This window comes from Cuculus canorus, chromosome 1 (assembly GCF_017976375.1).
Source record: "Cuculus canorus isolate bCucCan1 chromosome 1, bCucCan1.pri, whole genome shotgun sequence".
Taxonomy (NCBI): domain Eukaryota; kingdom Metazoa; phylum Chordata; class Aves; order Cuculiformes; family Cuculidae; genus Cuculus; species Cuculus canorus.
Window position 1 is genome coordinate 177,271,112 of NC_071401.1, and position 24,120 is coordinate 177,295,231.

At 37.6% G+C, this 24,120-nt stretch overlaps 2 protein-coding genes across 13 annotated transcripts in view; one reads left to right on the top strand and one right to left on the bottom strand.

Annotated features, from left to right (window-relative positions):
* PPHLN1 (periphilin 1) overlaps nucleotides 1-9,475 on the bottom strand; it is a 75,091-nt gene extending 65,616 nt beyond the window's left edge. For 7 of the 10 annotated variants that reach the window (XM_054054863.1, XM_054054857.1, XM_054054851.1 and 4 more), the window contains exons 1-3: nucleotides 7,736-9,438; nucleotides 4,456-4,497; nucleotides 2,658-2,749 (exon numbers count right to left, since the gene is read on the bottom strand). In XM_054054863.1, coding sequence (XP_053910838.1) covers nucleotides 2,658-2,749; nucleotide 4,456 — 93 coding nt within the window. In that variant the 5' untranslated portion in view covers nucleotides 4,457-4,497; nucleotides 7,736-9,438. The other 3 variants (XM_054054825.1, XM_054054833.1, XM_054054842.1) reach the window with 3 other exon arrangements.
* ZCRB1 (zinc finger CCHC-type and RNA binding motif containing 1) lies at nucleotides 9,465-21,588 on the top strand. Of its 3 annotated transcripts, none has more exons than XM_054054888.1 (8): nucleotides 9,465-9,588; nucleotides 14,732-14,819; nucleotides 14,991-15,019; nucleotides 18,260-18,371; nucleotides 18,454-18,561; nucleotides 19,370-19,479; nucleotides 19,582-19,657; nucleotides 20,929-21,588. In XM_054054888.1, the coding sequence occupies exons 2-8, from the start codon at nucleotides 14,736-14,738 to the stop codon at nucleotides 21,058-21,060; spliced, it is 651 nt and encodes a 216-aa protein (XP_053910863.1). In that variant the 5' UTR covers nucleotides 9,465-9,588; nucleotides 14,732-14,735; the 3' UTR covers nucleotides 21,061-21,588. The 3 variants fall into 3 exon arrangements, with proteins under 3 accessions (XP_053910863.1, XP_053910872.1, XP_053910879.1); XM_054054897.1 differs by lacking the exon at nucleotides 9,465-9,588 and adding an exon at nucleotides 12,342-12,399; XM_054054904.1 differs by lacking the exon at nucleotides 9,465-9,588 and adding an exon at nucleotides 15,233-15,320 and having other exon boundaries at nucleotides 14,731-14,819.
* Nucleotides 21,589-24,120: the final 2,532 nt, after the last annotated feature.

A 24,120-nucleotide genomic window follows, 5' to 3' on the forward strand; every position in this document is an offset into this window, starting at 1 on the left:
GTCTGATGGTGGAATAACTTATTAAATCTAACTGGGCATGATTCAGATGCAATCCTTAGGCATTACAGGTTTAATTATAGAGGGAAATTTTTCAAGACGGTTTACATTTCTTTTGCAAGCTTAAAGCACTAACATTAGCTGCCTTCTGAGCATCAGCTACTTTCTTTTTTTTTAAGTATTAGCTACAGATTTTTCTCAGACACTTTTACGTTAACTTACGAATTCAATAAAGAAAGTTACATTTGTAATGCCTCTAAATTAAAGAGCCCATTTGAAAATGCTATCTAATTTTTTAATGTCAATGTCATCCACACTATGGAGATCACAGTGAAGACAGTCCTTGCCTCATAATCTGAATAGATACGCATCTTCTCAATAAAATGCAGTAGGTGATCTAAGGATTCAAGTGACAGAGTTTTAACACACTTTATTCTAACGCAAGCTTTAGATAGCTTTTTGCTAGAATGCAAAATTAATGTATATTTCCTTCAAATAAAATGTCATATACTATTTACCAATTAAAGAAATCCTTTGTTTATTAAGCATAGACCACACACTTGCAAATGATACAAATTCAATTTTCTAGAACGAATTATTATATAAGCCAATTGTGAATATAAAGCAAAGGAAAAAAGGAATGCAAGACTCTACTTTAAGTCTTCTTCCTTTAGCAAGATATTTTCTCTAAGGATCTTAAAACCACAAGCTCTAAATACAGAGACTTGAATTAGAGTGTGCAGTTTGGAGCCAGAGGGAAGCTACTCAAGCTACTTTTTTTTAACAGCAGTAGAAGTCATAATCTAATGCATTAACAGTTCAAATCCTACTAGGATCTGAAAGCATGTATTTCTACTACAATCTAGATACATAATTGGCACCCAGTTTAGAGTAGGGCAAGTCTTTTGCTCTTTTAAACAAGAGATACTTCACTGTCTACCATTGGCATGTCTCAGTTCCAGCAAACTAACCTATCAGCAAATGCTAAGCATGTTCATAGATAAGCTTAATTAATTCAATTTCACTTATTTAGTCCAAATTAAGTCTGATCTTTATATGTGGACACAGATACAACAGCACAAGGACAGAAACTGCCTGCCAACCATCTTGAATCAACAGAGCTGTATGAGAAGGAGATTCACACTCATCTTTCAGTAAGACAGAGAAGCATCATATCTTGGTTTGTCCAGCTACTGGGGATGTTGTTTTGGTGCAGATGGATAGCATTGATCGCGATAAATAGTGTATTCTACCAGTCCCTTCATCCTGTTTCAAAAATGGGTAACAAAGCTAGCACTGAACTATCTAGTTAATTCTTACATCAAAATAAGTACATTACTTCTTTTAAATTATAAAGCAAATTTTCATAATGCATATGCCATGCATTGTTCCCTGGACAGCTTGAAAGACTAAAAGAATTCAGGAATGTCACTGTTACAATGATTAAATTAAATTAGCAATTTGTTAGTCCAGTCAAACATTGATTAAAAAAATAAAAATCTTTGAAAATACATTCTGCCTTTCCTTGTGCCCTGTTGCTTATAAATATTTCTGAGAAGTAGTTGACTGAATACTATGTGGAAATTTATCTGTTTTACAGTTTGCTAAAAAGGCAGAAATTTTGTTGTCGCTTTTAAAGAGCGTTAATGTCACAGAGCAGCCAAACACTAATACACTACTCAAGAGAGTAGTTACAATACTAGCAACATTGGTACATGTCAAAACCCAAACACTTAAAGTATAGTAAAGGGAACCGCAAAAGCAAGATAAATCATCTATGCTATTATTCCAACACTTATAAGAATTAGAAGAAAAGCCAGATAACTGGCACAGGTACCTGAAATTTTATTTTGCCAAACGTACATTGCAAACATGTAAACAGAAATATAAAAATAAGTATTCTAAAAGTCCTTTTTAAGGTGTAATAGCTCAAGAGCCAAAGATACAACCTGTTTTCTTTCTTCTTGGACACAGAAAAAAAAACCCAATTACCCAACTCTTTGGCACAGAGATTTTCTAAAAGCATTCTAAAGTTATTCTGCAGTAGAGCAAGCATGGCATCCGTGTTTGTTTTTATAAGCATAACACACAGTAAGCAAACTTGCATCAACACTCCTCTTGAGAAGCATTTCCCCTACAAGGTGCCAAAACACAATTTTTTACAGCAAAGATGCATTTTCAATGTTTGTTATAAACATTTCCTGCTATACTTTAAACAACACATTAAACAACTGCATTGGTGACAGGAACAATACTGAAAGCAGTCATTTTACCACCTTAAATCACTTCAAAGATGTATTAAAGCACACAAAAAAAAAAAAAAGTCTGGGGATAAATACAACACATCATGGCCTTTAGTTGACCAGACATTATTAAAAGTCCCGTGTTTAATAAAGCAAAGAATTACACCAAAAAAAATCAATTAATCAAAATACAAATATTCTAAATCATTTGCAATAGGATTAAAAAAAATACAAAATTTAATTTTGTAGGCATCCTATTATCTCTGTGCAGACGCATTTGCCAGATTTTTGGCTTAGATGTATGTGAGAAGAACAGAACTTAGGGTACAATACATACATAAATCCAGTCCTTATACAAGTCATGGTATAAATGTATAATGTAACACATAATACTAAAGATATATACTATACACTTACATCAGGATGAATCCTTGGAGGGAGACGTTCTCTTGGAACTCTTTCATAGTCATATCGCTCTTCAGACCACATTTCATCTCTTCGATATGCCACTAAAAACAATAAAAATCCAATTAGCCAAAACCAGACTCATTATGAACAGATGAAAGGAGAGTGAGCACAGAAATAAAGGCTCTCAAACTTCTCCCAGTATCATGTATTATGAACAAGCCCTGTACATATAACTTTTTTTTTAATTAATCTTTTTAAAAGTCAGTCTATCTAGTTATAGAAATTTTGTAATGAACCTTAAGCAAAATTAACTTGAGGTATACACAATAACAACTGAACAACTGGAAATCAGTGAAGTATAATCAGTATTATTACAGGATTGCAGATACTATAAACAGCTCAACTGAAATACGAGGTCCGACACACAAAAATAAAAGAGACTGTGCCTGTAACTCTATTTAACAAACTGAGAAAATCAACTACAATCACCTTCAAAACAGTTCCCTTCTGAGTTGACACACAGCTGAACATGATGCCGCCAATATGCAAACCAGTTCTGCAGATCACTTTCTGAAAGGCTGTTGAGGATCTACGTAATTTTTACGTATTATCTATGTAATAATTGGTTTCACATCTTCTATCGACAAAAAATGGGTTCCTTTCAGCACCAACTTGATCTTTGGGAAGAGGCAGGAATGACAGAGAGCCAGATCTGGCAAACAGGGTAGGTGCTCAAGCATAGTGAAGTTGTTATCTAAAAACTGCTTCACAGACGAAGCATCGTGAGCTGGAACACTGTCTTGATGTTAACTCCCTGTTCACTCTTGCACACTATTTTCTGACAGAGGATAAGAAAACATCTCTATTTGAACACGCGCCTACTTGTACTCAGTGAAGCGATCGAGTTGAGCCTTCTCTCATTGTGATAGGTTAGAACACATTCTATAACGATCTCTTTGTTTCTCCCCTCCCACTCTTACTTCCTGACCTATAGGGTTAGTCTCATTGGTTTGTGTCAGACCTCTTATATGCATATTGCAAACACCAGTTGTACATATAAATTCATACACACACCTTACAGTAATTTTGATATTGCTCTACTAGGAATAGAAGATTTTTTTTTTTTAAATAGTTCAACTCCTATTTATTAGATTGAAGAATTTCTACATTTTTAGAATAGAATAGAACAGAATAGATTGCATTACCTCAACCACCTGGCAAGAGGTTAAAACACAACACATCATTCAGTTCCTACAAAGCTCTGCAGTTTGAATACATGAATGAAGTGCGTTCTTCAGGTGCAGGTTTTTCCTGTTTTAAATTGGGAGCCAGCAGAACACAAAAAATCCTTTCCAGAAAAAGGTCACTTTCAAAAATCAAAGTTAGTAACTAGATACAGGTGGAAATAAACCATCACCATAAGAGATCCTGATCATGCTATGTTAGACAACACAATCTTCAGGAGCTGAAACTTTCTGATTATTATTAAGGTGACAAATTATACACAATGCATCATTGAAAATAGAAAAGAAACTGCTAGCATAAAAGTTTCCCTTCAGAATGCTAGTTCTTGCTACTAAAAATAATAAGAAAAAGAAACAGCAAGTCATACCCAGGAGAAATAAATAACACTATCTGCTTTTACAAAATGAAAACACTTAACTGGAAATAGACTTTATGAGGCTATACAAAACATTGATTACTACAGATGTTAAAAATCAACATGACAAAAGGGCTTATTAACTGTAAACAGAGGTAGCGCTAATCGAATATTTCTGTGAAAAACAACGAACACTTGCATACTTACTTTTCTGTCAGTTTTCACAACTCTGAAAACCTGTTCAATTACCTACATATGAAAAAAAAAAAGGAAACTGAAGTTAGCAAATAATTGATGTATATTCATAAGTACATTTTTTCTTTTAAGTAACCTAGACATCTAAAATCTAAATTTTTCCACTGCCTGTCCTTCGTGATCTGAGTTGGTACAGAGTAATACACTACACTCAATTAAGAAAGACTATGAATTCACAATATCAAAAACCTTCCTGTGACAAATTATTAATGAATTCCAAAGTTTTCTTTCCCTTTCATCATCTTTTACTCAGTTTTTCTTCCAAGTTAGCAAGAGCTTTTGGAAACTACTGTAACTGCCTTCTTAATAACACTCAGAAAAATACTAAATATATTCACTTAACTTATACTTAAGTGTCTTTCAATAACATTACGTAGACATGAGCAGCAGACAAAAATAAGGCTCGGTTGCATGTGATGAGAGGTTAATTAAATGTTAGACTAAAAATGCTTTTTCCTTTTGTAACATAGCAAATCCTGACAAAATAGCTCTTTCCTCAACTACAACAAGCCTTTATGTTCAGAAATATTAATCCTAACATAGGTACAAACAAACTGGAGCATCTTCTTAAAACTTTGTTCCATTTTATAAGAGACTCAACCTCAAGTACGTTCTAGAACCAAGACACAATACTAGTCTGATGTAGCCACAGATTATGTGCTGACTAAACCAATACCATTTGGCTGACCCTCAGTTTGGTAAAGGGAAGAACAAGAGAGTCAGATGTCCCTACCCCCACCAGTGCGCTCCACAAAACAGTTATTTATTCTGAAACCATTACTCATGTTGTTGTATTTGTTGGTCAGGCATACCCATCAGAAGAACCTTCCTGGCACTTGCACTTGTAACTGTCTCAACTTTTCTTCGTTGCCTACTTCAGGTACTTTTGCTAAAGTCTTAAAAAAAAATATTATACCAGGGCTACATATGCATTAACTGTTCTTAGGCTGATCTTGTGCCCTCTCCTTCCCATGGCACCAGGAGGAAGCTCTATCTGCTCGTACACTGTCCCCACAATCCTCTTTACTTTGTACCTAGAACAGTACCTGAAAACTCCTCTTTCGCACATACCAGGAGCGACAGAATTAGTTGAGCCAAAACAAAACCATTACACCAGAACAGTCCTACGCACCCTTTCTCAAAGCGCTTTGCTGTCAGTCCCTCACACCCAGACCTTGCCCCGCAGTGGACCATTCCTTCCATCCATACCCACTGGAGAGCATCTGAGCCTCCAGCAGTGCCTGCTCTTACCCTTTTTAGTCCACAGCCCACCCATCTCTCATATGCACGTAGACTTTAGTACCTGATGGCAATTCTCATTCAGCTTTTAGACCAACAGCAACTATTGGGAGCTGGATTCAGATACAGTTTTCAAGAGGGTTTTTTTTTTTTCATTTTGACAAACACAGTATCATCCACACCCTGCTGCCTGCAGCTGTTACTCGAATTAACTGAACACCACATGCAAAAAGCAACACTTACTTTCAGGTAAGTGCCACTGAAGCTAGGTGCAAACTTAAACATCGCACTGCTCTGTCAGTCAAATCATCTCCAACATACTAACAGGCATCACCGGCAGCAGGCACTGACATTCACCTACACGCTCCATTACATTATCAGGCAGCGAGGCCAACAAAAACACTCCCATTTTTATCACTGTTGATGGCTTTCACTGAAACTGGCAAGAATTATCACTTGTATCGTATTTTGATAAAACAAAACCACAAGCTGGATAAAAGGCAGATACACTACTACGAAAGATAGAGTGTAGTAGAAAAAAAATACACAATTGCATCAGACAAGAAGTGTGGAGGCAGAACAAAAACCTCAGAAGTGAGACTATTTAGCATTTAGAGGAATGAAAAGAAGAAAATTAATTTGATAGTATCAACCATCAAGTACACTGCTCAAAACGCTGGTGAGGGAAAGAAATAGGAGGAAATCAATTTTATACAGAAGACTAAACAGACAAATAACGGATAAAGTAAAGGCGCATTTGAAAATATTGGAAAAAAATGTTTAAAAGGAGGCAAATGCATTTTCTAGCAACTTGAGCAAATTTTACCTGTTTCCATAGAAAAATATTTCCATTTCCTAAACTACATGACCCAACACAGCTTTAATAACAACCAGGAAGAGACTAAACTCTCAGGATCAATATGAAAATGTCCCATTAACACGGACTGAAGAGACCAAAATTAAGCTTACTACACTGTATTCAGGTTAATCTGTTTCTTCAGTACTTATTTTTTCTAAAACAATAAATAAAAATAAACTAATCTATTTTTGCTTCACACCCAATGCCATTGTGACTCATATTGACTATGTCCTCCTAGCATACACAGCAAAGGTAGTTGATACTTCTCTACTATTATGACATATGACCACTTACTGTAATAACTTAAAAAAACTCTTCCTATTTTTGATCAGAGGTGACTGTTTCCACTAAAGCAAAGTCTTTATTTTCTCAAATAATGACATTCCAGAGTATGCAGAATCCATTCTATTAACACAGTACAAGCTGCTCCTCTGCAGCCAGCTACCAAGAATGGCTTTGCTCCAATTCACAGCATTATGTCTTGCTCTCTGCTAGTGCAACTGATGTAACACAAAAATGGTTTCTTCGTCAAGCAGATTACACGGGTCACTTAAACTTTAGATTTTTTTTGCACAACTGGGTGTTTTTTAACCAACCAATCATTATTTTTATATTCTCTTTTGTTCTTTAAATAATATATGCTAAAAACAAGATGACACATTTGCAAAAGTACTCCAGTATTCTGCAACATTTAGAACACAATTCTTGTCTGTTTACACCTATATGTGACATCAATTTTCACCATGGCTAGAAATACCCAAGTCTCCAGGATCCTTAATTTTCCAGTGTGTGCTATCAACCTTCTGCAAAATATACCATTGTAACTTCAAAAAAACATACACCACTCTAACCCAGTTGGCTGTTTGTACTGTTACTTTGAGAAACAGCAGAAAGTGACAAATGTGGGCCAGTTCTGTCTCTCCTCCATTTTGGAAAGCTCTTTCAAAAAAAAAAATCTTAGATACTTCACATGAGTCAGACCTAGGAAAGATGCTTAGATAACTGTATCTTATTAGAAATCTATCGTAGCAAATTCTGCTTTGAGGATATAAAGAAAGGCAGAAAACACTGCCTTTTCTTCCAGTAATTATGATTTATTTGATAGTGCTTCAAATATATCTCAGTATCTGTTACCTAGACAGGAGGTAAGACACAGTTCAGGGGGGAACTAAAAAAAAGTAACTTTCTCCTCCTCCTTCCTCAGTACTTGGGACAAGCAGAAAACACTGAATAGACTTAATTTTCTATCGGTAATACAAAAACGCAGAAGTGTAAGAGCAGAGGGAAAACATCACCATGGCAGTACATAAAACACTGCGAGGGAGGCATTGAGAAAAAATAGGGATCCATCTCTTCCTAAATAACAAATCTTAGGCTGTAAGATTTTCAAAAGCAGTTAGAAGCATAACTGCAGTAAGTCTAGGCGTACCCAACATAGATATCAAATATCCTGAAGGAAGAGGCTTTCTTTCAATGTTCCTTGACCTGTTCACAAAAATTTTGGCTTATATTAAGCGAAAGGCAATAAAAGAAAAAAATATATTTAAGAAAGCATTGACCATAAAGGTCAAAGAAGCTCCCACCTCAAAAGAGGAAAGCACCCAGAAATGCATAAGCTGAATAAAATTATCAACAGCAGAAGCCTTCAGAAGCAGACTTATAATCCCACTTGTTCAGTTTGTTTAACGCATCATTCTAATATACTAATTGGAGCAAGAGAAATGGAGACAATACATTGTGGTTTATATTAATGCAACAACTGATGTATTACCACTTATCCTTGCCTGAACACCTGCAGTTACTAACGGCCCATCCTTCATCAGCATCAAAAAGAATATTCTGCTAGGCTGCAATGGGGCTGCTACGTTAGCAACTGTATGGGTCACCGCCTCCACTGTGACTTTACATCTTGCAGCACTAACATTTTGACAACAAAATATGTCAGCTCACTATACTGTTGTCACAACCGGGCAAAACTTCAATGCTGTCAACATTCACATTTGAAAGTACCAACCAACTCTGAATAATTCACCCAGGGAAAAAAAATCAATGTATCAAACCCTACTCTTTGCTTGCAGATTCTGAGGGTTTCCGCATCTTTGTGTATTTCTGACAGTCTTGGTACCCTTGAAGTCCCAGACACTACAGATCAAGAATTATTATAAGACTAACAATGAAAACTCTAAAGCTTGGTAAAGAGCCTGCTTAAAGAGTATTACTGAGAAGAACCACAGCGAGTCAACTTAAGGTGTCTAAATACTCACAAAGACTTTAAATATAATACAGGACCTCCTATTATTAAAAACAGCACAGATTTATTCTAGCACTTCTAATGAGAGCATCTAAGCTGCACGCTCTTGTCATATCCACCCCTTTCTAGGAACATGAAGACGCTGATGCTGTACCATTACGCCCACAAAAGCCTCACTGGAAGCATTCACTGTGGGATTTACGCAGCTTCCAAGCACTCACTCCCAGTTACTCAAAGTAACTCTCAGAAGTATACAGGAATAGTAACACCTTTCCCTGCAAAACAAAACCACAAACTAAACTGAAAATCAGGATTTTGGGTCATGCACAGGTTTTAAGGACTGAAAGGTCAGGCTTACAAGGGCCACCCTCAGCGCCAATCCTCCCACCCCTCCGCTCCATTCACCTCAATTCCCAGGAAACCAGGGGGGACAGAGGGAGGGAGGGAAGGAGGAAGAAAGAGAGATAGAGAGAGAAGGAGAAAGAAAGGGGAGGGAGGGAGAGCAGCGCCTTCCCCGCGTGTCGCAGCGGGAGGCAGGAAGGCAGCGCTCCCCACCCCACCGCGGGAGGCCCCTGGCCGGCGCCGCCGCTCACCCTCGTCCCGCCGCTTCCGGCGCTCCCCGCGCGCCGCCGGAAGTGCCCGCCTCCCACCGCCATTGGCCGCGCTGCCCGGAAGCGCCGGGAGTCCCGTGTCCCGGCGCCGCACCATGGGCGGCCGCTGAGCCCCGCCGCCACCGGTACGCGGGGCCGCCACCCGGGGCTCTTGTAGGGGCAGGGAGGGCGCTTGGCTCGGCTCGGCTCCGGTGTCCACGCGGTGGGGGGGGCTTGGGCCGGGCGGGAGGGGTGGCACCGGCGGGTGGTGTCGCCGACAGGCTGTAACCGGGCGCCGGGAGGCTCCTGATGAGCCGGCAGCGCTCGTGGTTGGTCTGGGTGTGCGGCTGCTGAGCTCTGAAAGCATAGAGTGGTTTGGGTTGGAAAGGACCGTGAAGATCTTCCAGTTCCACCCCCCGCCGCGGGCAAGGCCCCCATCCAGCCTGGCCTAGAGCGCTTACAAGGCGGAGGCGTCCGCACCTTTCCTGGGCAACCTGGGCCAGGGCCTCACCACGCTCACAGAAAAAACTTCTTTCTAATGTCTAATGTAAACTTGCCCTATTTCAGCCTAAGACCATTGCCCCTTGTCCTGTCCCTGCGCTCTCTGATAAAGAGCCCCTCCCTAGCTTTCCTGTAGGCCCCCTTTAAGTGCTAGATCTGCTATAAGGCCTCCCCGGAGCCTTCTCTTCTCCAGGCTGAGCAACCCCAACTCTCTCAGCTTGTCCTCACGTGGGAGGTGCTCCAGTTGTCTGATCATCTTTGTGGCCCTCCTCTGGACTCGCTCTAACAGATGAGTGCTCTTTCTGTACTGAGGACTTTGGAGCTGAACTCAGTGCTAAAGGAAATGGAATTGCTTGTCTCAGCTGAGAGTTTAGGAAGAAGGAGGACCCCAAGGGGAGTTACCTGGATCTGCCCCTCTGGGTGAAGTTCTGGGTGAGACCAGATCAGACTGAACCAACCAACTCTTCTCACATCTTGGCTGTGATAGAAATGCATCTAAAAGGAAATTGTTGTTAAAGCTCTTAATGTAGTTCCTGCTGGCAGCCTGGTTGCCTACTCTCATTGACCCAAAGCTTTTGTGGTTGGTTTGGTACATAAGAGTATTTTCTTTCAGACCATGGATCCCTTTCTTGTGTGTCTTTGGCCTGGGCAGATTGAAAGACTCTTGCACTCTTTCTTCATTTACCTAGTTCTGATCCTATTTAGTATTTGCTTTGTAATATTTAAGTGATTGTATGCAGACAAAACAGATTCTACCTGACAGTTTATTACATCCATCTTGTGTAGGAAGTAAGTACAGCGAGATTTGTACTCTTATCTGGGACCAGAGAGAACATGGGACCAGTTTCCTCCTTTGCCACAGACTTTTGTTTATAGGATGAGCTGAGCTCCTGCCATAACTAACCATTTGTTGATTTGGGTCAAAACTCTGTTGATAATGTTAAACTAGAAATAAAATATGATGGTTTAAGGGTTAAGCTAGAAGAACTGAAATTAGTTGGCCTTGATGAGTGTACCTTGAGTAACTTGCCCACTAATCATTTATACATACCTGATTGCTTAAGTCACAAATCTGACCATGCTGCTGTGCACTTGAAAACAAACAAACAAACAAACATGTTTGTGTTTAAGTTGAAATGTTGAAGTTAAGTTGTGAAAATTTTAGTAAATTCAAATTCGACTTGATGCTTCAGACATATCTGAACTGTTTTGGTGGTGTCCTTATGTATTCTGGGACAGAGTAGAAAAGCCAATTACTGAAATTAATGATTGTCCTCTCGTGATGTTCTCAACATGAGTGATGTATGCTGTATTAAGTGTATTGGATTCAAGCAAAACATTCTGAAGTACCCAGTGTATTTTGAAGGAAGCTTAGTCATTACTGACAGGTGGCTCATGGCAAAGAGTGGTTTCTTTTAATTGAAGTTGTTGGAAAAGACAAAAACAATTGAATTCAAGAAATCATTGTAATGAGAGGCAACTTGGTACTAGAAGTTAATAGGTGAAAAGTTAATATATAAAAATGATAAAGCAGGAATGTTTTAGTTTGTTGGGGATGTAGAAGCCAGGTTGTACATGATTCTCAGGTGAGGACCCTGCAGCTAGTAAAAAAGTAGAAAGCTCAGGTGTTGGGTTCTGATGTTTTTGTCAGCCTGTGAAGTGAAAACCTATAAAGCAGAGAAACTGGTGATCGAGGAGAAAGAATGTGAAGAAAATGTTAAACTTGTATTGGACAGTTCTATGAAGTTAGAAAGCACCTGATGGAAGAGGATGCTGAGCTTTGTAACGATGGGCCTCCGGATGTGTCTCATCTAGAGAATTAGCTTAAAGCAGGAATTGGCTTTCTTTACCTCAACTCCCTGGCTGGAAAATGTCAAACCAGTAAATGTGAAGCTGATATGGCAAGGTTGGCATCCATAAATGAAAGGGGAAGTAAGGACAGGAGGGAAGTTATTGTTCATGTGGTGCTGGCACTTGGCATCCCCACAGGGGCTTCATGGTGATTTAAAAAGAAAAAGAAAAAAAGGCTAATAGTTTGGTTATAGCAGAGTTCAAATTGACATGTGTTGTTTTGATAACGTTTATGGGAGCAGAAAAAATGTACCAGTAGTTGGATCTAAAGTTGCATTTATACCACTGTATTCACAACAGATAACCAGAAGACTGCATTTTGACATGCTTAAGCTTTATGACAGAGTGGGTTTGGTAGAAGATTATTTTTGAGTGTTCTGCGGGAGACTATAGTAAGGACAATCAGGCTTTTGAGTAGATAGGTGAACAGTCCAAATGTTGTCATTGTACAAGCCTGAGTGTGTCTGCTGGCTTAATATAAGATGTTTATAAACTATTCCAATGACTCTTTAATATTTAGGACAGAAAGTCCTCCTGCAGATCTGGAGAAATACTCATTCCTGGAATGGCAGATTTGAACCTTTGCCATCTTGAAGATGAGCATGGTAATAGCCTTAAAGTTACTGTACTTTCTCTTTTATTAAAATTATGCCTGTCTGGCGAGTCAGATATGAAAAGTAAGAAATCCTTGCATAACAGTCCTAAACAATACAAATATTTGGGCAGTGAGAGCAGCAAGACTGTTTCGCTTAAATTTGTCCAGAGAACTAGAGGCAAAGCTCAGCCTCAGCTGTCTGGCAGCCAGTGCTCCAGAGTGCCACTTCTTCAGCTTGCTTCTGGAAGAAGTAGCGTACAGCTGGAAATGGCAATTCTGTAGCTTGCCATCATTAATAATTTCCTATCGACCAAAGTATTAGGCCTGTAGTAATCTTCACATGACATATCACCTTCTTTTTGGAGGTTTGCATGTGTTGTTGCAGAATACACAAGCTGAGTGCTCTCCAGTCATGCCATCCTAACTGGCGTCTGTTCATTTATTTGAGGCATGCTTGGTCTCTGTTACAAGGTGCTCAAGCTTCTCCTATCTTTTATGCAAATTGCTGTCTACAGCCACCTGAGGTTCACCATTGCTGTTTTCTCCTCTGCTGTTGCAGTCAGTGTATTAGCATTGGCAACATACCATAATGTAGCACTAAGGTAGCTCCTACCATATCCTTTGAATCCATTGTACATCTGGATAACTGTAATTTGGGCCATCTATTTGCATGGCTCGTTGCCAAGTTGGTCTGGTTAGGCTTGTCAAGGATACTAATGCCAAGCAGCAAGGAATTTGGGATAATGAATCCAGTCTGTGTAACACCAGATGCAGTGTGTGGCCTTTATTGCAAATTTATTCTGTTTTCATTTGCTTAACCTTTATGTTGCCATTTCTGCTTATGCCAAAAAACAGTCTCTGAACGAGAAAAACCTGAGAGTTCAGTCACTTGAAAATGCCACTCCGATGAACTGTGATACAGTAAGCATATCAAGGAAGAGAAGCAAAACACTTGGATAATCAGTGTCTACTGGGAATATCAGGTCTTCAGATGACTGAATCATGAAATGCCAGAAAATAACCACAGCGGAATTAGGGTGTGATATTACTTACTTTGTTGGCGCTTGGCCAAGCAATCTGCTCAGACTCACTACCTGAAAAATCCCCTAAGAAACTGTGTTTCAGTACGGATGGGACCACAGATGTTGATTTTTTAATACTTCAGTTGCTTTTATCTCTTCATCCTTTTGTCTGTATATTTAAAATGATCCTCAGTTAGGAATTGTCTAGAGATGCCAAGAAACCAGAATAAGGCTGTAGGAAACTGGATAAGTAGGTAGTAATTGGGCCATGTAGGGAACAGTTTTGCTGTACTATTTGGTGTGCCATCTCGTAAGAGCTGTGCTTTATTCTGACTTTAAATTTTACCCTCTTAGCTCTTGGACCAAGCCATGGCTACAGAATGGATCAAAGAGAAGTGTATTGCACAGACTTCAGCACCACTTAAAATTTTGGAAAACGTTCAGATGTTCTTTTTCACATTAGTTTTGTTACTCTTTACCGGATGATGCACATGCAGTTACAACAACTTTATAACAACTTTTTTAATTTATTCCTTGTTTCTAGGCATATTCTTGCCTACATAATTTCAAGAGCTTAAAAGAGATTGGAAGTTAAAAAGGCTTTGAGATTTCCCTGGTTCCTGCCAGTACAGAGCTGCTTAATGGGGAGAAGGAGGGGGGAATGCCTCTAGGGAAGATGTTGTCTGTGATCAACTCTGGACACTTGCAGTTCCAGGGCAGCGTAGAAGTCAGATACAAAAGGAATTGCTTCCTGTTTTAGTAGCTGAGGTACATTTTAAAGCAAATGCGGTACTTTTTTCCTTCCAATAATTAGGACTCTGCTTTAGGGAAGCTCCCCTCCACAACTCAATGTGGTTTATTCTATGTTGAATGCAGCTGAACTGTAACTTGTATAAAGAAACAGAACTTGCAGCTACTTGAACAAAGGTCATTAATTTCACATATTGGCCAGAATTTCTAATAAATGGAGATAACTTGTTTCTTTCTGAACCTAAACCTCTCCTTACTGCACAGATTGGCAGAGGCTTACCATAAATACACTAACATGTCTGTTTTGTCATGACTTACAAATTGACTTGCATAAAGCAAAAGTATACTTTGGATCCAGGGGAGGAATGTATGCCTTCTGTAGCGCATGAAGGCATACGCTAATTTCATTTAAGATGCAGAAGAGCACAGCTTTCATTTCCTTTTCATCATCTTTATCATGACGGCCTGCTCTAGGTTTGAAAAACAACTTTTAAAAGGTCTTACAAGTATTTCATGATTGATTGCTCTGTTGAATACAGTTTAACTCTTCTCGCTTTCTCCTTTCATCAGAAAAATGAGTGGTGGATTGGCACCAAGCAAAAGCACCGTGTATGTATCCAATTTGCCCTTTGCTTTGACAAACAACGATTTGTACAGGGTAAGTTTTTAAGAGTTGCATTGTGCAGATTAAAGTTGTCGATAATGATTTTGAGTGTAATTACAATGTTGATATAAATCTCTTTACTTAGAAAAATTTGTCTTTGTAAATTTGTTACTGACAAAATGCAATTGTCTATTGTTAAGTTTTTTATTTCGTTTTATGTTTCAGATATTTTCAAAGTATGGGAAAGTTGTCAAGTAAGTGACCTAATATGGCCTGCTATTTTTGCGGTTTTTGTTTTAAATATTTAATGTCTTGGCTTCACTTGAAAGCCTTGTGCCTTTGATAATTTAAGTATGAATGTGGGACTATTGAAGTCCTATTCATTTTTAATAAAGTATGAATTTAATTGACAACTAGAAGTTCTTGCAGTTACAGACATAATCAAATAATGTTTCTGTTGGGCACAGGTTTTTCTAACCACTTCTTAAGAGAAAGTGGAATGTTGTTCTATACCAGTCGTCTTTCCTCTGACATAATTAAAACAATATTCTTCTAGTAAGTATTGTTCCTCTTCCTCCAAACACCACCTGGGACACGAGTAAGTGTAAAAGCGGGAGCTTCTGCGCATGTGAACTAGATGTCATAGTTCCCACAATCGCAATGTACAATTCCTCCATTTGTGGTTCTAGAGCTACTTGATTTTGACTGCTTAGTACTATATTTAAGATTAGACATAAGGTAGCAGAGTAATGACTTTTAGTATGTGGCATACTCATGAACAGTACTTGTGAATACCTACATCTGTGTTCAAATGACAGGAATAAATGCCACAGTAATGAACTTGCTGTTTTGTTTTGTTTCTGCATTTTTTTAGCTGATCAGAGTAAGGATACTCAAGACTTCAGTTTTTAACCCTACACCAGCAAATACCAACTCTAACTTCTAGTAGATGCTGTGATGATCTGTGAGATATAGAGCTAAATTCAAACTTTGTGAAGCCAGGATTGTATTTCAAGTGACAAGTAGAAGGAAAAGCCAAACTACAACTTATAAAAAGCATAATTTTAAATTAACTGAGAGGGAAGACCTTATGTAGGGCTCTGGCAGACGTGGAGTGGCAAATACAACTGCATACCTACAGTCTTGTTTCCAGGGTGAGATGTGCGACACAGTTGATTTGATTGCTGAACTACCAATTTAGAAAAGTCCTGAGGAAAGGTAATGCTGGTGTTTAATATCCATCAAGGGGCCTCTTATCCATATACTTGACACTTCTGACCTCCCTGCTATCTTTTGGTAATGTACTTGTACTCAGTGTGTTTGATGGTAGGGGTTTCCCACTCTTTGCTTTTGAACTTGTTCAATAAGAGGATGAGAACTGCATGAAGTATTGGCTGTATGATGCATTGCTTATTTTAAAGGTGTCAGAGCAGCATTGTCTCTTTTTTTTCCTCTATTAATAGTTCCTAGGGGTTTATAGACACATAAACATAAACATGGTTTATAGACGTATAAATATAAACATATTTATAGACAACAGAGATGCCTGTTTTCAGATGCCTATGCAGAAGAATTCCTGCGCTGCATCCTATGTGAAAGTAGCTGATTTGGAACACACAATTCTGTCTGCATAGTTACTGTTTACTCCCACCTACATATTTTGCAAAAAATTCACTTCCTGATACTTATTTTTTCCTGATATTGTCTAGTCACTGCTAGGACTTAAACCAAATGCAGAGTCACAGAATACCATGTGTTAAATACATGATCTTTTTCCTACATCCAGCAAAATGTGTTTCCTATTTGCCCTTTCACAAGCTGAGCTGACAAGTATCCGACAGTGCAGATACTATGGGATTCTACTGGTATTCTTGTTTCGCTGCGAGATTGAGGCTAACAAGGATCAGTTTTCCTATTTGTAACTAATCATTAATTCCCAAGAAAAGTCTTTTCAGATATTAGCTTGATTTCTGTTCTGTAGAGTCTTTGTTCAGGGATTTTAAAACACTTGCAGAAAGCTTTGCAATGCCATATAGGTCGGCTTTAACTTATTTAATTAAGTTTAATAGACTTTTTTTTAAGTATGTCTTGACTCAGCAATTCATGCTGACTTTTCTTTCATACTGCATTTCTAGTCCCAGTATATCCTGACTATTATAATTTGAGCTCAGTTTGTTCAGTGAGAAATCATCCTTTCTATGGCTCTAAGAAGTTGCTGACTGTTTAAAGATTGGTCACACCTGTTTCTTTCTATGCTTGTGTTATTAACTGGTACATTCAATATCCCAGTTAGAAGCTTCACAGTCATATTAGGGATCTGTTGGAACTCTTGACAAAAGAATTGTTCTAACATCAGTTTTATTGACACTTCAACTCTCTTCATTCAATTGAATGCATGTCCAAGAGGCTTTGATAGAAAAACTGTTCTAAGCTCTATCTTGCTCTGCATGGATTTGGAGGAAAATTGAGCTTTCTTAACTGAGCTTTTACTTTATACACCTTTTACTATGTATGTCATTTGTTACTTATACAGGTTCTCTAGTGGGCTTTCTGCATTGAAGCAGAGTTTTTTGTTTGTTTGCTTGTTTGTTTGTTTGCTTGCTTGCTTGTTTGTTTTTTAAAATGTCCTCTTACTTCTTACAATTTTGGCTTGCCTTATGGCTGAACCTTGTTCTGCCTGTGGTGGACATGGGGAGGAGTTTATTTCCTACTTTTTAACACATTTATTTTTATGTACATGTAGACTGTCATTCTCTTTCACACTGTTTGTTTTTTATTAGGGCTAAATTCAATTGACGTTAAGATTGAAAAAATTCCGGTTTTGAGCGTCACTCCCCCTTCTACTTATGCAATTCTTTTTCCTGTCGTTTTTATTGGCTCTAAATCTTCGTTGAATTTCTCGATGTGCTACTGGAGCAGCTAATTGCAATGCTAGACTGAAGATTTAACTTTGTATGTCATGTAAAATAACATATGCATCGACCTGCTTGGATTCCAGTTGGAGATATTTGTAGAACAATACTTCATGTACATACCATTTCCTATTAAGAACGTGTTAAGCCGGTTGGTCCTACACAAACATGTCATTTCTCAGATTGGATGCAGTTCTATACACTGTGTTTTTCAGCAATGATAACAACGCTCAAGATTATTCATGAATTTTAATTTCACCTTTAGTACTTGTAGTTCCCTCCAGTTAGATAGTCTGTGAATCTAAAAGTATGTTTCTGTTTTTCAAGTCATTTAAAGGAATGAAGAGTGATACTGCGTCCAGAAAGAGCTCACATCCCTTTTAAAATCATTTTCACTCTACCTGTAAGCACATGATTTGGTTAGCTGTGCTTTTGAATTTCTGTTTCATGAGCCTTTCTGTGTTAAATATAGTTTATTTCCTTCTTGCTGTATAATGAAGCAAAGATGCTGCTGACATCTTTAAGAAAAAAATGTCTCTGGAGTAATTTTAGTGTATCAATCATGTGGTTATATGTTTTCAGAGTTACTATTATGAAAGACAAAGACACCAGGAAGAGCAAAGGGGTTGCCTTTATTTTGTTTTTGGATAAAGAATCTGCACAAAACTGTTCTCGGGCACTTAATAACAAACAGGTAAATTGTGGAGTGTTGTTATGGTAGGAGGGTTGGGTTTACAGCCCAAAAATACTTAATTTTTTTTCCCGATTTGCTGTAGTTGTTTGGAAGAGTAATAAAAGCAAGTATTGCCATTGATAACGGAAGAGCAGCAGAATTCATTCGCAGACGTAACTACTTCGATAAGTCCAAGTGTTACGAATGTGGGGTGAGTACAATAAAAAATGAACTACTATATTCCAGCTTTTTTCTTCAGCTTGGCTGTTGCTAATCCTGCCCATGGTGCTACAATAATTATTTCTGTCAATACTATCAACTATCAAGAATAATAATACCCCTTTGTCTTTTGTTTGGGATTTGGGTTAAGGGAAAATATGGGCTCAAAACAGCTGCTTAATGTGCTGGTGAGCAGAGAGGAGTATCAGTATAAAGCTGTCTGGGAATTAAAACCTCATAATCTTTGCTTCAAATACCAGCTTTTTGCCATATTTTTGGAAGTTCATTATATAGTTGGTGGTAAAATAAATACAGTTACTTCCAATATTTATCTATAATAAGTGCATTTTAAATTTTAGGGAATTCCTCACTTTTCTTTAATATAACAACATAGGAGTTGTGGATAGTATTCAACATCAAATACAAACTTGGTTTATATTCAGAACACTTAGAGAGCAAAAATGTTGACTCACTCCTATGTCTTAAAATGTTAATGCTGAGGTTTTTATCGTCTTGAGCATAAACTGTGCTATAGTATATTCACCTACTGCAGCAGCCAAGTAAAATCTACTACTCATAACTTGTTCTCAGTTTGCAGTTAAACATGCATATCACCACCAATCTCTTTGTTTCCATGGCAAGCTTATAGAGAAGAGTTTGTCTTCTGTGTGCTAATTCAGCATTCCATTGCTTCCATTTTTTCCTCTGTGAGCTGTCTTACATTAACTTTCCTTATGATATGTTTCACCATTTAGTTGTTTGTAATGGTTTCTGTTAAGCAATGTTTCTTTTTCTTCAAGGAAGCAGGACACTTAAGTTATGCTTGTCCCAAAAATATGCTAGGGGAGCGGGAGCCACCAAAAAAAAAAGAAAAGAAGAAGAGAAAGAAAATAGTTGAGCCAGAGGAAATGTATGTATAGTTATTTATATGTTGATAGTACTTCTAGGCATTTTTTTTCATACTGAATGCTAAAAATAAAGATTATTTTTTTTCTCACTATGCACAATGAAGTGAGGAGGAAGACGAAAGCGAAGAGGAAGGAGAAGATCCTGCTCTAGATAGCCTCAGCCAAGCCATAGCTTTTCAGGTACAAAATTGAAGCATCATGTATTTATTATTTATTAGCACTTACGGCAATCTTGTCTGACAGTAGTTGGTGACTGTAGCTGGTTTCTTCATATTGCAGTGATGTTCATTCTTTTGGGCTGAGGGTTCTTGGGTTTTTTTTTTACTATTTCATTGCTACTGGGTTTTCGCATTGCAGTTCCTTCTTTCCTTCAAGCTCCTTTGCTGAATAGTCTCCTGTCATCTCTGCTGTGATGCTCTTTTTAAGTTTTTAGTTCACAGATCCCTCTTAAATCTGTTCACTGAAGAGCTAGAAAATTAGTCATATAAATGACCAGGTACCTCTATGTCCTCACTCACAAGGCTGTCCTTGAAAAACATCTATTTCTGGAGCTATTCTCTTGCATAATGCAGTCCATCATGTTCTCTAATAGAACTTTTCTCTCAAAACATACTTAATGAATTTTTTTATGTAGATAAGTAGTCTGGCAGCTGTATTACTGTCTTCTTTAATACCTCTTTGCAGGTTTTTGCTTCCCTACACAGAACAAGCTTGACTTGATGTTCAAATTTCATGACTCCCTAGTCCTCAGTTTTTGCCCTGAAAAAAACATCAGAGCTTCTAAGATAACTTTGTCCTGAATATGACTGTAATGAGCGCAAAATTTTTACACAATGCAGTCCAAAATAATGATGCAAATTTGCACAATTATTCTCTCCACCCTTAGAAAACTTCATGATTGGAACTATAAATGTAAACAAGACAGGAAACATTCCCATTTATCTCACTATCCAAAGATTTTAACTGGGATAGCATCTTTCCCCATAAAAATAGGAAGCATCTGTTTAAACCTTTAGCTGAATAACCTTTACATCCCTGAACACATTCTTTCCCAGAATGAATGACTGTGAAAAATAGCAGATAGAATATTTATTAGTGGAACAAAGCTGATTGAATAATGCCGATTTAAACCACGATGCATTCTTTGCTTCAGATTTAAGCTTCTCTATAGCTCTGCAGGTTTGCCATGTGCAAAGTTCCTCTCTTTGGAAAATAGAGGGTATTATATGCAGCCTGCATTGGTGCAGAAGATTTACTGTTTGCACAGGAGAACTAATTGAGAATTGTTTTCTAGTGCATTCATTGCACATTTTATCTGGAAATAGAGATAAATCACTTGAATTCTTTCACTTATGAGATAACTCAGTGCATATTAATAATTAGCATTATTATTTGTAGTCCATCTTAATTTTTCTTAATCCTGGCTAATACTTTTCCTTCTTTCATTGTAGCAAGCCAAAATTGAGGAAGAGCAACAAAGATGGACGCAGACTGCAGGGGAATCTTCAATTTCAGATGATTCAAAACGTCCACGGATTAAGAAAAGTGCTTATTTCAGTGATGAGGAAGAACTCAGTGATTGAAATAATACTGTTTTATATGCATGTAATATATATACTGTACATTTTGTAAAGTGCTACAGAGTTATCTGTAATACAGGTTTGTCTTGGTGTTGAAGACACTTACTGAATATCATGTTGTAGTTGTTCCTTGAACCTCCAGAGTTTTGATACCTCTCTCTCTCAAAACTTCACCCTTCAAAGCAGCTTCTTAAGATAACAATCTATTTCTACACTTAAATTCAGAAAAACATTGAGGAGAATGCTTCTTGCAGTTAGTATCCAGACCTAAACCCTGGGAATGAATTTTTTTCTAGGAGAATTCCCTGAGCTATTTTTTCTAGAAGTTCCTCTTATCATTACTGTTAGCACCACTGATACTTTATGTTTTGGTCTGTTTATTGCTTGTTTGGAAGCAGTGCTTTAGTAGTAACTCAGTAGTGTATGAACCTTGCACTAGTTCCTCTGCATAGGGTTGAATTTCAGCCTTGGTCATTGTACCAGTCTTTTAACTTTCCATGCAGTTATATAATAAATTTATAAGTCATATAAGCTTGGTCTGTGACATCATTTAAGGCTAAACAATACATCTCTTGGTTTTCCAAAGGAAAACATCCAGAGGAATGTTGATCCTCTGTCTCATGCACATTTTTAACACCATTCTGTACATTTTATAATATTATATAGCCTACATACAATATAGGCTTCATGGAGATACAAGTTAAAAGTGATGTGGAGATTGGTTCAGCCTTGAAATTTGCTTGCTTAATATTTTTTTTAATATCTTGTCTTCTTGGGCATCTGAACCTGCTGGCAAAATCCAAAGGGCACAAAGTTTCCTATGTCCCTAAAAATGATATTTCATGTAAACTTAGAACTGTTATGGTCTCTAAGTAAAGCATCTTGGTGCATATTTTTCACCTGAAGTTGTTCAGAGCTTTTAACTACAGTTTCCATCCTTAAATCTCTGTAGGGTTCTAGTCATGTTTTCCTAAAATATGAAATTAGATATATTAGATAGATATAAAATAATATAAAGTAAATATAAAATTAGATATAAAATAAAATCAGATATAAAATACATTATATAAAATAAATATACCATTAGATATATTATGTATATTTTATACATAATATGAAATTAGATATATTAAGAAGAGTACAAAGGCCTGCAGCAGTGATCAATCCCAAAACGACAGACACATGGTGATGGTGGTAACACTTGTATATTGGCCACTTTATGTAGTCAAACTTTTCATTTTTAGGAGGCACAATATAAAACACATTCACACTTTCACACTTGAAAGGAAAGACCAGCTGTCCTCTGTTTTTATTTTCAGCTCTTCTTGTGGCTCATCAGGACTTGGTTTTCTTCCAAATGTAGAAAATGTAAATTGAAATATACCATTTCATACTCTTAATTAATACCTATTTACATTCAACTATATAACTGGGTGTGAAGAAAAGACACATGCACCATATGCCCCCTCTAAGCTAGTATGAAGTAGTCACATTGAGGTCATTCTGGGGTCTTCTGTTGCTACTTTCACAAGAATCAAGAAACAATAAGGTAATTGGGGAGAAATATTGGTCTTTATGTATAGGAAGGTCTTGGACTCAGTAATCCAAAGAACCATAGAATAGTTTAGGTTGGAAGAGACCTTAAAGATCATCCAGTTCCAACTTCCCTGCGATGGGCAGGGACACCTCCTACTAGAACGCTTTCAAGATTTCTTCTGAAAGCACTATGTATTCACTACATATTAAACCTGGAACTTCCTTTACTGAATTTTGGAAAGATCTTTTGATACTGAATACCTGGGTGCTGAAGTGCCAGGTGTAACTTGGTGTTAATAAATGCAAATCTCTGTCCATCATGTGTGTAATAATGAATACTTGGGGGTTCTAAACTCTGCTAGGAAAGAAAATCTTGCTATCAGCATTCTTCTCTGCAAATGCTAGGTTGGGCCACAATGGCAATTAAAAAAAATAAAAGAAAAGGAAAGCAAAATGTAAAAAAATATTGTGCCACTACTTAAAATCAGGGTTTTGTCATCTTCGCCAAAGCCATGTTCAATGCATTGATTTTTTTTAAAAAAAGAAAAACTAAATTGTGACAGAGCACCAGTTTGACATTGTCTGTTACTGAATATTTGATATCTTGTAAGAATTAAGATTTCAGGCAGCAGATTTCAAACTTTCATTTTATGACACTGTGTAGTGTACTAATTGAACTTACTGCTATAACACCTTTTTCAGGGCCGTAGGGTCAAAAGATTACACATATGTGGAATGATAGTTATTTAAACACTTTAAATACAGTCTCCCCTCAGAAATATCCTAAATTACCAGCATCAGCTATAAAACAGAGAGATATTAACAGTGTAGGAACGTTCTACTGTTGTGCACTTTACTGTTTCATGTTTGCTACTGGTGGCGTCTTGTGAGAAAGAATAAAAACAAAACTAACCTTTGTTCTGACCTAACACAGCACTTCTTCACAAGTTCCAGTGGCTGAAGCATGTTGATATATTTTTCTACTCTGCTGCTTCTGCCTTGCTGCTTTCCCTCTGGGATTTGCTTCTGTCAGCATGAAGCAGTAGCTCAGTCCAGGCTATTACAACTGACCTAGTGGTATTCCTCCATGCTGTTTTGTTCCAAGCATAAAGTCACTTGAGGCAAGTGACATTGGAAATGAAACAGATAAAAAGTAGCCTCTAGCTCATGTAGCAGTCCTTACTTTAAATCATCTTCCTTTAACTTTTTTTTTTTAACTTTTATTGGTTAGCAGTGCTGGTAGTTACTGGCTTAAAGTCAGGGTAAAGAATAAAGCACGAGTGCCTAAAAGAGCACCTAGAGGGACTTCAGAGGAGTAGGATTTTTGTACTTTAGTCTCCTGAATAACTTTCTCTCCTTTGTTGTCAAGGTTATGAAGCATCTCTAAGTGAGAAATTCTGAACGCTAGCATTAGGTAACCATTAAGTTAGATAGCATGAGTACGTGTTCCACTTGCTTAAATCCAAAATTGTTCTCTGCAGCAACCCCTGATGGTGCTGCTTCATTCTGGAAAAAGGCCAGAACCTG

Coding starts and splice junctions, on each gene's coding strand:
- ZCRB1 (XM_054054888.1), top strand. CDS start 14,736: ATGAGTGGTGGATTGGCACCAAGCAAAAGCACCGTGTATGTATCCAAT. Junction 18,372..18,453: donor GGGCACTTAATAACAAACAG/GTAAATTGTGGA, acceptor GATTTGCTGTAG/TTGTTTGGAAGAGTAATAAA. Junction 19,658..20,928: donor GCCAAGCCATAGCTTTTCAG/GTACAAAATTGA, acceptor CTTTCATTGTAG/CAAGCCAAAATTGAGGAAGA.